Source organism: Macaca mulatta, chromosome 3, assembly GCF_049350105.2.
Source record: "Macaca mulatta isolate MMU2019108-1 chromosome 3, T2T-MMU8v2.0, whole genome shotgun sequence".
NCBI classification, from domain to species: Eukaryota; Metazoa; Chordata; class Mammalia; order Primates; family Cercopithecidae; genus Macaca; species Macaca mulatta.
The window spans coordinates 190,815,199-190,829,408 of NC_133408.1; the positions used below are offsets into that span (position 1 = coordinate 190,815,199).

General features: G+C 57.0%; 1 protein-coding gene across 8 annotated transcripts in view; it reads right to left on the reverse strand.

Annotated features, from left to right (window-relative positions):
* Window positions 1-14,210, reverse strand: part of WDR86 (WD repeat domain 86) — a 31,773-nt gene that overhangs the window by 5,179 nt on the left and 12,384 nt on the right. For all 8 annotated transcript variants that reach the window (XR_013415716.1, XM_077997732.1, XM_077997733.1 and 5 more), the window contains one exon: window positions 9,710-10,130. Coding sequence is in view for 7 of the 8 variants with exons in the window: in XM_077997732.1 (XP_077853858.1) it covers window positions 9,710-10,130 (421 nt within the window). In the remaining variant the exon portion in view is untranslated. The remainder of the gene's footprint in view (window positions 1-9,709; window positions 10,131-14,210) is intronic.

Here is a 14,210-nt window from a genome sequence, read left to right on the forward strand (position 1 = left end):
ACAGACGAGAAGGCAAGGGCGGAGAGGCAGGCTCCACAGCTGCAGTGACCTGGCGCGATGGCACAGGAGACAGGCGCAGGCTTCATGCCCCAGAGAGGCCACCTGCCACCACTGCTGGGGCCCAGGGACCAGGAGTCAGAAGCAGGTCAGGCACGCAGTGCGCTTCCCTTGTGGTCAGCAGGCAGTGGGCCCACTGGCAGGCAGGCAGTCCACGCTGGCCACTAGCATCCCGAACATGTCCCTCCTAACTTTCCCCTCACAACCACGCTCCGGGTCACTTTCCGCTGTCGGTCCCCCATATTATCTCCCTGTTCAAATCGCGGAGGAAAGGGCTTCCACGACCCAGGCCACAGCCCAGGTCAAAGGAGTTAACTGGCCTTGGGCCAATCACTGTGGCCAGAGAGGGCAGTGGAACCACAAGGAGCACAGCGTGGCCTCTGGGAGGCAGAGGCTGTGGGTGCTTCCTGTGGACAGTGGCCTGCCCTCCCTCAGGCCCTGCGCTGAAGCCCTGCTGGGGTTATGGTGGGCCCCAGCCCAGGTGGCCTCCCTAACTGGATGGTCCCCTCCCCAAGGACAGGGATGTGTGTGACTGCCCACCTGCCCATGTCAGCTTTGGCAGGGTTCCAGAACATTCCTGCACTCAGACCTCAGCCGTCTGCACCACCCAGGAGCACAGTTCCTGCCAGTAACGTGGACAGCAGCAGGAAGGACAAATGGACCTTCTTGAGCCTGCCAGGCACACAGTCAGCCGCTCACAGTCTTCGACAGCCCCTCCGCTTCCTGAGAAAGACCACCCCTCCCCGCCTGGTGCCCGGAGGCCCTGCAGGGCCTGGCTTCCCTGGCCCTACCTTCTGGTTTCCACTCCACACACCTGTGTCCACACTGCTGCCCCAGGACACCTGGGCACGTGCCTTCCTCCCAGGGTTCCTACAAGTCCTCCTTGCCCAGAAAGCCCTTGTACCGTGATCCTCCCTTTTCCTTCACGGGCAAGTGGAAGCCCAGGACCCCTCTTCGCACCACCCCCGGCCCGCGCCGTGTCTGCATCCTGGAGGCCAGGCTGACCACCGCCAGCGCAGCATTTCCTGGCCATCTCCCCACCACGTGGCCGGCTCCAGGGCCAGCCAGGCTCCCTGTCCTCGAGTCCCAGTCAGTCACAGAGCCTCTCGGACTCTAATGAGAGGAGTGGGCAAGGGCGGAACGTTTCAGACAGAGACCCCCAAGGACTGGAGAGCTTCGTAGCCCCACACCTCTGTGCTGCTCAGCCCCTGCACCAGGGAGGCTCGCTGGGTGTCCAGGGCGGGAGAGGACAAAGGGAAGGCCCTCCTGCTGTCTGGCAGCCGGCCCTCACCACACCGGGCCTGTGAGCACTGTGTTTAGCCCTCCCAGAAGCACCCTGCCGAGCACGAGCCAGAGCCACACAGGCCGAGGGGGCACTCCCAGCCCCAGGGTCCTCAGCCTGTGGAGGCCTTGCTGTTCCCACTAGCTGGTTTCCTAACAGGACAGGGAGAGCGAGGTGGCCCAGGGAGGCCTGAGCCAAGGGGGAAGGCAGGATGATACTGAGGGCTCCTCGCAGCCACGGTGGCTCTGAGGAGTTTCCCGGCGATGAGATCCAACCAAGCAGAAGCAGGAGAGGGCACCGGCCTGGGGCTCCACTGCTGAGGACACAGATGCGGGCCTCCAGCTCCCCGGGTTCCAAGGGAGCCCAGCAGGCGTGGGAGGAGGCCGCACAGGGCCTGGCAGGCTCCAGAGCAGCAGATCCTCCGAGATCCTCCTCCCAAGCAAGAGTGTCGGGGGACGCGCCACCCGCCTGGTGACAGCCCTGCACACGTTGTGGTGCTCACAGACGCACAGTCTTGGGTTCAAATCCTGCCTCCACCCCTCAGCAGCTATGAGACGTGGCCAAATTACTCGTCTTCTCCAAGCTTCCACTGTCTCATGTGCAACATGAGAAACAAGGACCTCCCGCTAAGGAGGCCACAAGGGCTGATGCACTGCTGTGCGCGCGCACACAGCCCAGGGTCTGAACATGGTAACCCCTGCCCATCCCTAAAATGCAGGTGCAGTCTCTGCCCGCCAGCTCCTCAGGGTTGGGTGAGACTCATGAACTGGCACCACAGGGCTTTTGCAGCCAGAGACTGCCCCACAACATCCTTGCTGTGGTCCCCACCGGCCACAGCCTCAGGCTCACGGAAGGATCGGGGAGGTCTTTCTTTTCTCTGGCTGGATTTGAAATGCTTCGTTTCTTTAAAATCACAATGTTGCTATCTGATTTCAAAAGTGGGTGCCTAGGTGTCTGTTTTAGTTACTTTTTACAATTTACATTTGAAATGTTTTATAACTAAAATGTTTAAAACATCCCTGTAAAACCATGAAGGGACAGGGCACAGGCTCTGTCTCTCCTCCTTTACAAGGACCCCTGGTCAAGCCCAGAACCTGGGCGATCCCTCAAAGAGCAGGGGTGAGGCCGCCCTGCAGCGCAGGGGCCACCACCGACAGGGTGCCTCCTGGCTTTTTGACCTTGGGTTTGTCACTTAGAAGCAGGTCCTCACACCACCTCTAGCCCAACCATCTCCAAAGGAGGCCTGTGTGCTCCTGGCTTTGTCTCTACCTGCTTCTGGGACCCCTGAGGTCAGTGGGCTCAACCCTGCATGCAATCCTGTAAAAAGCGAGGGAGGCAGAGGCCCCTCTGGGCATGGTGGTTTCTTGGGACCTCACCTCTGCTCTTGGCCAACTTGGAGGGGGCCACAGGCTCCAGGGAAGCAAGGAGGATGCTTTGTGGCCACCTGGTCCCCAGGCTGACAGTAGGAGGCGGGGTATATGAAGCTACGGTCTGAATGTCGGTACCCCCCAAATTCATGCTGGAACTTAACCCCCGCTGTGACAGCATTAGGAAGTAAAGTGAACTTAACTCCCCCTGTGACAGCATTAGGAAGTGAAGTGGTCATGAGGGCCCCGCCTCATAAATGGGATGAGTTCCCTTTTATAAAAGGGCTGGAGGGAGCTTGTCTGTCCCTTCATCCAAGATGAAGGATGTGGCAAGAGCAGCCGCCACCAGACATAGAATGTGCTGGCACCTTGACCTTGGATTTCCCAGCCTCTGAAACAGTGAGAAATACATTTCTATTACTTATAAATTACCCAGTCAAAGGTGTTCTGCACTTTTTGTTTGTTTGTTTTGTTTTGTTTTTGAGATGAGGTTTCTCCATATTGCCTAGGCTGGTCTTGGAACTCAGGTCTCAGGTGATCCACCCACCTCAGCCTCCCAAAGTGCTGGGATAACAGGCGTGAGCCACCGTGCCTGGCCCTCCAGTCCAAGGTATTTTGTTATAGGAGCTGCAATGGACCAAGACTCTGTGAAACTGCACAGTGTCCCCTTTTCCTCCCCAGCCTCTGGAAAGGCTATCCATGTGTTTATCTCTACAAACCAAAGAAGCCTGACATGTGTGATGTGGGTGGTGCAGACACCACAGCTGGGTCAAACGCACCATCACCGGGCGGCTCACTCAGGTCCCAGCAGACGCCCCACACTTGGCCCACCAGGAAACCTCAGCCACTCTCTCCCTTGCCTCTTGACTTGCAAGCACACACGCTTCTTCAGCAAAACGATTTCAGAGGTGACACACTGGGGCTCGCAAAGCCACTGTGGGGGCCCAGGACTCTCAAGGGCACCTGGAAGGAATTTGCCCGCTCCTTCCTGCACGGGGCAGGGGGCACTCACCAGGCCTGTATGCACAGGAGACGGATGCCTGGAGGTGAGCATGAGGCCTCTCTCATTTGGAGGTAAGGGAAGGAGATAAGGTGTCATAGACCACGGGTCAGTGACCCCGACTGCACGCCGAGAGCAGAGAAAAGCAACAAGCAGGTCTGTGCTTCACTCTCAGATGGCAACGGTGCCACCTGCTTCACAGGGTTTCTGGGCTGTGGTGGAGGAGCCACACAGACCTGTGTGCAGGTGCCACGTTCCTGAGAGCAGTTTGTGGATGGGGGTGTCGGTGAGCCACGCTGGCTGAATGCATAATCTCCAGCCCAGCAGAGCACTGAGGCAGAGTGAGGGTCCCAGGCAGGCCACGGGGCAGGAGCCGCAAAAGGATTGAAATGCAAGAGTGTGTGGGGTGTAATGGCCAGCCCTGGTGCCACGAACCAAGGGACAGTCAGAGCTGGGGGGGATGGAGCACTCGCAGGGCCAGGCTGTGGAGCAGGGAAGGAGCTAGAGGGGAGGAGATGAAAAGTCCCCGGTTCGGCCCTCAACGACGGAGCTCTCCCAGTGAAACAGACCAAAGCCGGAGCTCACTGCACACCCCCCACATCAGGACCCCATCTGGCCGCCCCAGGGGCAGCCATTGTATGTCCTCACTTGGCAGATTGTGAAAAGGGAGCCCCCCCACCACAGTCAGGGGGCCTCGGGAAGTTGCACAGCGTCCTGAGGCTGCGGGCAGAAGGGATGGTACGGTGCCCACCTCCCGTCCCTTTCCCTCTACACGCACCTTAAGAGTCATTTCACTTTGGCAGTTCCTCAAAAAGCTGAGCAGAGAATTACCAAGTCATCTGCAGTCCTACTGGCAGGCACATGCCTGAGAACTGAAGGCAGGATGCACCAGATCCCGTCCACCCATTCACAACAGGTGAAAGGTGAAAGCAACCCGTGTGTCTATCAGCAGGTGACGGATAAGCGAAACGTGGTGTCCACACACCAGGGAATATTTATCAGCCACGGAAAAAGGAGAGAATCCCACCATACGCCACAACACAGATGAACCCTGAAGATCTTACGCTCATGAAATAAGCCAGACAGGAAAGGACAGATCCTGCAAGACTCCACTCACGTGAGGACCCAGAGTCATCAAATTCAGAGACACAAAGCAGAAGGGCAGGTGCCCGGGCAGTGGGGAGTCAGAGTCAGTGTTTGATGGGGAACAGAGTTCTGATTTGGGCTGATGGAAAAGTCTGGAAATCATGGTATGATGCTTGCACAACACCGTGAACGTGCTTCACGCCACTGAGTAAACACTGAAAATGGTTGAAAGGGAGGCCCCAGCTGATCCTGTGGGTCCCCCTCTTGTGCTTCCTGGACCCGAGAGGGCCAATCAGGCCCTTCTGGAAAGGCAGATCATGAGCCACATTTCCAGCCCGTCTGACAAAGGCTGTGGCGGCGATGGCCTTCTGTCAGAGAAGCCACAGAGGGCAGGAGGGAGAGCTGACAAAGCCACCCGTGGGGGCGGGGACTGTCGAGAGCTAGGGGATGCCAGACCCAGAAGTCCTGCTTCCCAGATCTGCTCATGAGGCCGGCCTCCTGCCCTGGCTCCCTGCCCCTGAATCTGTGTTTAGGACAGTGTGAGAAATGTCCCATTGCCCCAATCAAACCTAGCTTGTAAGACAGCAGCCTCTAACCCCTGCAAAACTCCAATGTTCTGAGTGGTGTCAGGTGAAAGAAATCATATACAAGGGAAGAGAAAGGCAAGATGGTCCCTTCTGTGGGCCGCATGGTCCCCACACGCAGCTGAGTGAGCTGGGAGCCCGAGCGAGGCCGAGGGGCTGACTGGATTCTGCTTCTCTGAGCACCGGCTCTGGGGCCTGACAGTCCTTTTCAAGAGGCAGATCTGGAGGAGTGGGAAAAGGTGCCTTCCCCACCCTGTGGTGGGGAGAAAGAGGGACTCTTAAACGTGGGCAATGTCACAACACACTCAGATGCACCAAAATGTCACCCAACAGATTTCCCAAGGGTTAAGAAGGTGCTGAACAATTAGGGAGATGGTGGGAACAAACTGAAAGAAACCCTTGTCTACCTAGAATCTAGAACTCAAAGGACAGGGACGCCCCTCCTCCTCGGCCCCCTCCCGTGCACCGTGAGGCTGACACCTTATCCCACCGTCCTGGGCAATGGGGGCCCCTTCTTCTACCTCAGCCACCAGGCCTTCCCCAGTGAAGCGGGCTGTCAGTGAATAGTTACCTTATGTGACCACCTGAGCAGCGACCAAACCACCAGACGTTTGGATGCCTTCAGTGCCAGCTGCTCTTTTTGCAAAGGCGTGTGCTGCCTTCCTTCTGCCAGCCCCTTCGGATGCTCAGGGCAGGGCAAGGAGTGCCCAGCTGAGACGCAACAGCCAGGCTGGAGCCAGCCATGTGCTCCCCAAGACTGGACGTCCTGGACCCCAGCTCTGACCGGGGGCCCCAGCCTATACTGCAGCCTGATGCTCCCCTGTACCCAGGCCTGGGCCATGTCCCCTCTCCTGCCTGCACGCCCCCATCCAGCCAGCCAGCAAGGCCCTCTCTCCATGTGCCCCCCGCTCCCCAAGCCTCTCATACACCTTGACCCCCACCCAGCCGCCACTGACTCCTCATCAGGGAACAGGAACCCCCTCCCTGAAGGGGACTTACGCTGGAACTTAGGGTTTGTTTTACAGGGGTAAAGCCCCAGAGTGCTCGACCATGAGAGCATCCCTGTGTGGAGAACATGTAACCCCTGAAGCCCCCACCCAGGGAGTGGCCTTGCCCATGCCTCCTGCAGCTTCTGACCCCTGTGGAGCGCCGCCCATTCACTCGCTCATCCCGCGGGCCTGGCTCCCAGGTGGGGAGGCCAAGTCTAATAGAGGAGGCAAACTCCACCCCTGCCACTACCAGAAGTTGAGACTCTGGGGCCTCCGGCCGCCCAGGGATCTCCCAGGCCTGTCACAGGCTGTGCATCCTGCACACCGTGGGGCTGCTACCCAGGCGCCTGCTAGGTCCTTCCTTGCCTTCTTGCCTTCCTTCTGTCTGTACGAGACCTAATGGTCCTGAGAGGCTCACCTCCACCTCCCAGAACCTCCCACCCCCAGTGCATTCCTAGGGGATCTCAGCCCTCATGGCAGCCCTGCCCATCTCCATAGCTCCCCATTCCTCAGTCCTGGCTCCCTGCACCCCACCCTTCTGCTAGGGCTGAGCCCTACTGGCCACCTGGGCCAGGCTGTCCCTGGCTGTTCCCATGGGCACCTTCTGTCCCCACTCCTCTTCCCATTCAAATTGCTTTGTGGGGCTGCCTAAGTTTCAAAGGGAAAGAAAACAAAGGCAGAGTCCACAGCCAGAGCCTCTGCCCCTCAGGGGCTCTCTCTTCACACCCGTCGACATGTGTGCCTGCGTGGCATGTTCGTGGGCATGCATATACGTGTGTGGCTTGTGTCTGTGCAGTGTTCACACATGTGTGCATGTGTGCCTGTGGGGTGTGCGTTCACACGCATGTCATGCGTGTGCATGTGGAGTGTGTGCGCCTATGCCTGTGTGTGCACACGGGTGTGTGGGGTGGGAGCTGGCCCCCCTGCACTCTCTCCTTTTGCCTCCTGACTCTCTGCCAGGACACCCTATGCTCCCACTCTCCGGGAAGAACAGCACCGAGACCGTACGGAATAGCCTGGGGAGCGAACCTGGGGGATCCCGTCACCCCTGGGGTAGGGGCAGCTGTCACCTGGGAGGACAGTGCTGCTTTTCTCCCCGGCCAGTCCAGCACCTGCCTCCACCTGGCCAGCGGCCTCTCTATGCCTGGGCTGGTTCCTCTCTTTCATTGGCGACATGAGGGCGAGTCACCAGCTCCACCTGGGACAGGCCTCCCAGCGAACTCCCGGCCCCTTCCCCTCCCGACCCCCTGCCCCAGCAAGCTCAGAGCACAGACATGAGCCAGGTGGGGAGGTCTCAGCCTCACTCCACACTGCCCGCCATGGAACTGCCTGCCAGGAAAGAGGCCTCAGATGCCCCCAGCTCTTTACGAGTCTCGGCCACTAGTGCCGACTCTCACGGGGATGCTGGGAGACTAGGAGAGCTGTTATCGCCACCATCATCTGACAAGTAAGGACACGGAGGGAGGCTGGGGAGCATGAAGAGTGGTGGAGTGTGCTCCCCAAAACACGCCCCTTTAACATAAGGATGATGTCGAGTTAAACGAACGTGAAAAACAGATGTGAGCAGCGCACCCTGACCTCTTCCTTCCTGAAAACAGGAGATCAAGAAACAGAAACATTCTTATCACCAGAGGTGGAGCTGAGGCCAAGGGAAACCTGTGCAGACAGACCCTGTGAGCTGGGCCTGTACCGCTGTGCCCCTTCCCCACAACGAGCTGCCCTCCCAAGCCCCTCATCTCGCAGCATTTGCTGATTTCCTTCTCTTTGTCCACCCATCCCAATGTCCTCAGGTGGGAGCTGAGTTAGAGACGTGGGGTTCACGTGCCCCACCCAGCATCTCAGGGACCTGGGTGACCCTCCTTCCACGTGAAAGTGAGCCCTTCCCTGCTCCCCTGGTCTTAGAGCCCCGGGGCTGCCCTTACCCCCAGAACCCCAGATGGGGTCCCTGGCCTGGCTCTCCTGTGGGGTTGAGCACAGCAACGCCTGCTCAGGGCTGCCCCAACTCCAGCCCTGTCGCCCGGAGTCTGTCCCTCACATCTTCTGCGGCTTCACTGAGCACCAGGTGCTGGCAGCAATGCACCCCAACCACTTGCCTCAGGGGTCGGGCCCGCCCTGGAGCAGGGCAGAGGCTGGCCAAGACCGAGCCGGGAACATCTAGACCCCAGCGTGGGGGATCACACCCAACAGGTCCTCCGGCCAGGCACACCGTTAGGTCCTTCACAACAACAGCAGCAAGGATGGTTGCAGTCGCGGCGGCTAAGGGCTGCCTGGCAGCACTGTCCATGTGTCTTCCATTGATTCACCAAATCTCCACAAGCCCACGGATGGGGCAACTTCACACCATAATCCCTTATCCAAAACCTTGGGACCACGCGTTTCGGGATTTTTTGGCTTACAGACACACTCCTGCATCTGCAGTAAAGGTGTGAGGACCCTCAGGCACTGGGATGACGGAAGCGCACACCGTCACAGGTCTCTTCAGGCCAGACTCTGCCACCGAGAGTTTTCGTGTCAAGCTTAAGAAACATTTTTTTGTTTTTTGGAACTTTTTGGATTTGGGAATTAAGAAGGAGTGTAATCCTCCTTGTACATGTGAGGAAACTGAGGCCCACAGAGGCTGGGTGGCTTGTCCAGGGGAGGCAGCAGAGACGCGGCAGCAACCCCACATCCCACAAGGCCACACCATTACAGCGCTGTGTGTTTCCTCTATCCTGGTTGTCGGCTTACAGCATGACAGGCCACATCCCAGTCCCCAGGCCAGGAGGACGGAGCCCAGGAGGCTGCCGGTGTTCAGCCTGACAGCACAACAACAAACCAGGACAACAGTCAACACCTGCTCCAGGCGCCCTGCAGGCAGGATGTGCCCCAGCCCCGGCCCAGCATGCACACCCAGAAGCTGAGTGTTACAGGCTACGTCGTGCCCACCCCAGATTCACATGTTGCAGCCCTACCTGGCCCCTGTACCTATGAATGTGGCCTTGTGGAAAGAGGGTCTTTAAAGAGGCAGTTGAGTTAAAATGAGTTCATACGGGGCCCTAATCCAGTATGACTGGTGTCCTTCTAAGAAGATATTAGGACACACACACACACACACACACACACACACGAGGACAGGGAGAAAGCAGCGCTTACAGGTTAAGGAGAGGCCTCACCAGAAACCAATCCTGCGGACCCTGTATCTTGGACTCCCAGCCCCAGGACCGCGAGGCCTCTGTGGCACTTGCCAGGCCCCCATCTGCAGCGCTTTGTTATGCAGCCGAATCACGGACACCTAGGGCAGGGCGGCAGTGCAGGGGGTGACCCGGGCTCCCCTGGCAGCTGGGTGGGGACCAGGACAGTCTCACCTCCAGACAGATGACGGAGCCCTGGTGCTCCCGGAACACCCGCAGCTGCTCCCCACTCAGGATGTCCCAGGCACGGATGGTGGCGTCGGTGCTACCCGTGAAGGCCGTGTGGCCGGGCGTGTCCAGCACCAGGCACAGCACTGCGCCTGTGTGGCCCCGCAGTGTCTGGTGGCAGCAGCCGCTGGCCACCTGCCATACCTTGGCCGTGCCGTCCGTGCTGCCAGTCACCAGGAGCCCCCCAGCCACGGCCTCCTCCACACAGGGAGCGCTGGGGAGGTCCCACGGGGCAGAGTAGGCTAGAGGCAGCACGCAGTTTCGGTGGCCCTGGAACTCCCGGGATATCTGCCCCTTGTCCAAGCTCCAGACCCGAGCTGTCCGGTCGTAGGAGCTGCTGAAGAGCTGGTTGTTGGCAACCAGGATCCTGGGGGCAAGAGGGAAGGGGTCAGGGATCAGAAGGCACGGGTTCCAGAATCCACACAGCCTCCCAAAGGGCCATGCTCAGCACTGCAGCTAAAATAACCTCTCCCTGTGTCTGCCCAGCTTGCCACACTCACCTTCCAAAGTCCAGCTCAAATTGCCCCCACCTCCAGGAAGCCACCCTGATTCCCCTCATGCCCACCCTTCCTTGCCTGCCCCTAGGCAGGTACCTGTAGCAGGGACCAAGCTTATATACTCTGCTGGGATCCCTCCAACATCCCCACAGCAGCTCTCCAGGAGCAGCGGGAAGGGGGTAGGGGTAGGGGGTAGGGGGAGGAGGTAGGGGAGCACAGCCCTCCCAGCTTGCCCAGAGTTGAAAAGCTTCTGGGGATGCAGGGTTTTCAGCCTAAGACTGAGAAAGTCCAGGGCAGAGTGGGACATGCTGGTCACCCTGGGAACAGGGCCGGCTCAAGGGGCTGGGCCAGGGCACTTCAGATGAGGGCCCTGCGAGGCTGGAGAGCACTGGGAACTCCCATAGTGCACCCAGGGGTGCTTGTGGGAGGCACAGCCAGGAATCATGCCACAGCCAGTGGCGGCCTCTGCTGCCAGCCTCATGGCAATCCCCATGCAGACTGAGGTCACAGCCTCAACAGGGTTCCAGCCACAGGGCTGGGAACTGGGGGTTGGGTAGCCAAGAGAGTCCGTCTGTGATACCTTAACTTGTATTAACCTAATTGACTCTCTCTTAGCTGAGAAAGCTGGACAGATGGACTCCATTTGGCTCCTTCATTTGCAAGACATTAAGGGTTCCTTACCCACCCTTCCTCAAGGACTTAACTTGTGCAAGCTGACTCCCAGCACATCAAATAATGCAATTAACTGATAATTGCTGTGCAATTAACTGATGTTGTGGCGAGCTACATCTGCAGTTCCCAGGAATTCGCCAGATCGATAGTACCGAAAGCCCCCGTGTTTGTGTCCGGTTGATAGCGCCCAAAGCCCAACCTTGTGATGGATTTAAAGCCCCGGCACCTGGAATTGTTTGCTTTCCTGTAACCATTTGTCTTTTTAACTTTTTTCCCTGTTTTACTTCTGGAAGATTGCTACAGCTAGACTCCCCCGCTCCCCTTTCTAAACCAAAGTATAAAAGAAAATCTAGCCCCTTCTTCCGGGACGAGAGAATTTTGAGCACTAGCCGTCTCACGGTCGCCGGCTAATAAAGGACTCCTGAATTCATCTCAAAGTGTGGCGTTTCTCTCTAACTCGCTCGGTTACAACACGTCCATGCAGTGCAACTGACCAACCATGGGAGACCAAGGCCCCCACACAATATTCACGACTCTTATTTTCATTTTGATGAAAACCAAGAGCTCCCCAGAAAAACACACATTTGCAGTAGCTGCACATTCAGTGCAGAGCTTTGCACAGAACCTCAGGGGGTCTGCACACACACCCTTGGTAAGAAGCCCTGCACCCCAGAAGAGGAGACCACCAAGGGATGTGGCCGTGGCTGCGCTGGAGCAAGATGCATCCCTGCCAGGGTGGGACCCTCCTGAATCAGGACCTCGGCCAGACCTGCTGCTCCTCCCGCCCTCCCGAGAAGGGCTTGCCGGCCAGCCTGGTGTGGACAGGAGACCCACTCAGGGGACAAGCCTGCTGCCTCCCGCCTCCGCAGGGTCCCAACAGCATTCCTCACTTCCCACAAGCAGCTCAACAACACAGGCTGCACTCAAATGCCAACTACCCCTTTCCAGCTGGCTTCTTCCCTAAGACCCAGATAGGATGATTTTCACGAAATGTTTTTTTTGTTTTGTTTTGTTTTTGAGATGCAGTCTCACTCTGTTGCCAAGGCTGGAGCACGGTGACACGACCTCAGCTCACCGCAACCTCCACCTCCCAGGTTCAAGTGATTCTCCTGCTTCAGCCTCCCGAGTAGCTGGGACTACATGTATTTTTAAAGGAAATGATGCCTTGATGCTGCTGAGGCAAAGTGCGGGAGGAAGAGGGTGTAGTGGGAGGAAGGGCACAGCGGGAGGCCTTGGGGCATGGAGGGGGTGGCTGAGTCCTGCCTGGTGTGAGAAGGCAGGGACACCAGGCCACTGAGCCATCGGTGACCCCGAAGCTCACAGGCCTGACCTGGCTCTGAAAACATGGGAGGAAGTGAGTTCCTCAGGGATCTCACTGATTTATGAGGACAGTTACTTAATCATGCAAATATCTACACAGAGCTGTGGGTTTGGAGCCGCGACTGATCCAAAATAGTGTGTGTATTTGTATGTGTTGTGAGCACATGTGTACATGCGTGCATGTGTATATGTATGTGTGTGTGTGTACACATGCATGTGTGCTGTGTGTGATGTGTGCCTGTATGTACTTTGTGTGTATATGTGTATGTTTTGTTGCTTGTGTAAGTTGTGTGTCTATGTGTGTGCATGTGTGTGTTGTGTGTGCATATATGTAAGTTGTATGGGTGTATATGTATGTTGTGTGCATGTTGTATACGTGTGTAATTTGTGTATGAGTGTATATGTTGTGTATGTGTACACGTATGTGTAAGTTGTATGTTGTATATGTATATTGTGTGTGTGTGTGCACGTAAGTTGTGTGTATGGTGTATATGTATGTTGTCTATGCATGTGTATGTAAGTTGTGTGTACGGTGTATATGTATGTTGTGTATGCATGTGTATGTGTGTAAGTTGTGTGTATTGTGTATATGTATGTTGCATGCATGTTGTATGTGTATGTAATTTGTGTATGAGTGTATATGTATGTTGTGTATGTGTGCACGTGTGTATGTGTGTGTGTATGTTGTATATGTTGTGTGTGTGTGCACGTAAGTTGTGTGTATGGTGTATATGTATGTTGTGTATGCATGTGTATGTGTGTCAGTTGTGTGTATGGTGTATATGTATGTTGTGTATGCATGTGTATGTAAGTTGTGTGTATGGTGTATATGTATGTTGTGTGTGCATGTGTGTATGTGTCAGTTGTGTGTGCACATGCAAGAGTAAACCTGGCCGAGCATGATTTCTACCTTAAATGGTCCAGTTTTGCTTTTGAGAAGCATCTGACAGTTGTGGGTTTGGCAGCTGAGGGCCCACTGGTCACTGCTGGCAGGCCTTCTCCCTGCTGAGCCCATCGTAGCCTCTGCCTGACTCATAGGAGGGTGCTCCCCAGCCCCATTCTCCTCTTCCTTGGCAAACTTCTTTCTCAGGGAAGTCAGAGTGCTGGGAAGAGGCCAGTGGAGCTGTGAGCCCTGAGTTATCTGGCCCCTTCTTTACCACCTTGTGGGCTGCCTGGGCAGGTCTCAGGGCCTCACCTGCTTCAGCTGAGGAAGGCTGGGGCCAATCGGGCACCCTACCTGATGTCTGCATACCCCCCATTCACTCTAAGAAGTCCCCACATCCCTTCAGCCTCCTCCTCAGGGTGTCACCCAGCTCCCTGCCCGCCGACTATGGATTATCGGTTCTGGCTACAGCCATCTGGGACTCCAGCGAGCTGGGCTGATGGCTCTCACTGCCTTTCCTGTCCCCCCGTGCTGGTCCACTGAGTAGGGGTTCCCGTCAGAGCTCAACCAGCAGCATCCCTCTGGCGGGGTTCATCCTGTCTGGTCTGCGCCCCCAGCCCCACCTTCAGGACCCCCCAGTGCCAGCCTGCACCACCCTGTCTTTACTTGGGTCAGCTTCCAGGCAGCGCCCCTCCTCCAGTGCAGCTTCCAGGCCCGAGGGGCACCAGGAGGTTTCCCTCAGGAGTCCGAGGTGACCACCACAGGTGACTCCAACAGTGTCCAACTGATCTGATCAGCAAAGGAATTTCCATTGCTCAGCTCAGACCCAAATTCATTGAGAAAGGAACAATTCCAACCTTCTTGAGAAGGAGGGGCCGGGATATTTTCCACAGCCACAAAGAAAGGAGAGGCTTAAAAATACCCTCAACTCCATCTTCAGAACAATCCCCCACGCTCCTCCTCCTGCAAACCTTTGTCCACCATCGGGTCTCAATTAAACCATTTCCTACGGAATGTGTCCCCATCCATATGAGCGGCAGGCTCTGGTGCCTTTCCCTGCACCCAGCGGGGAGCT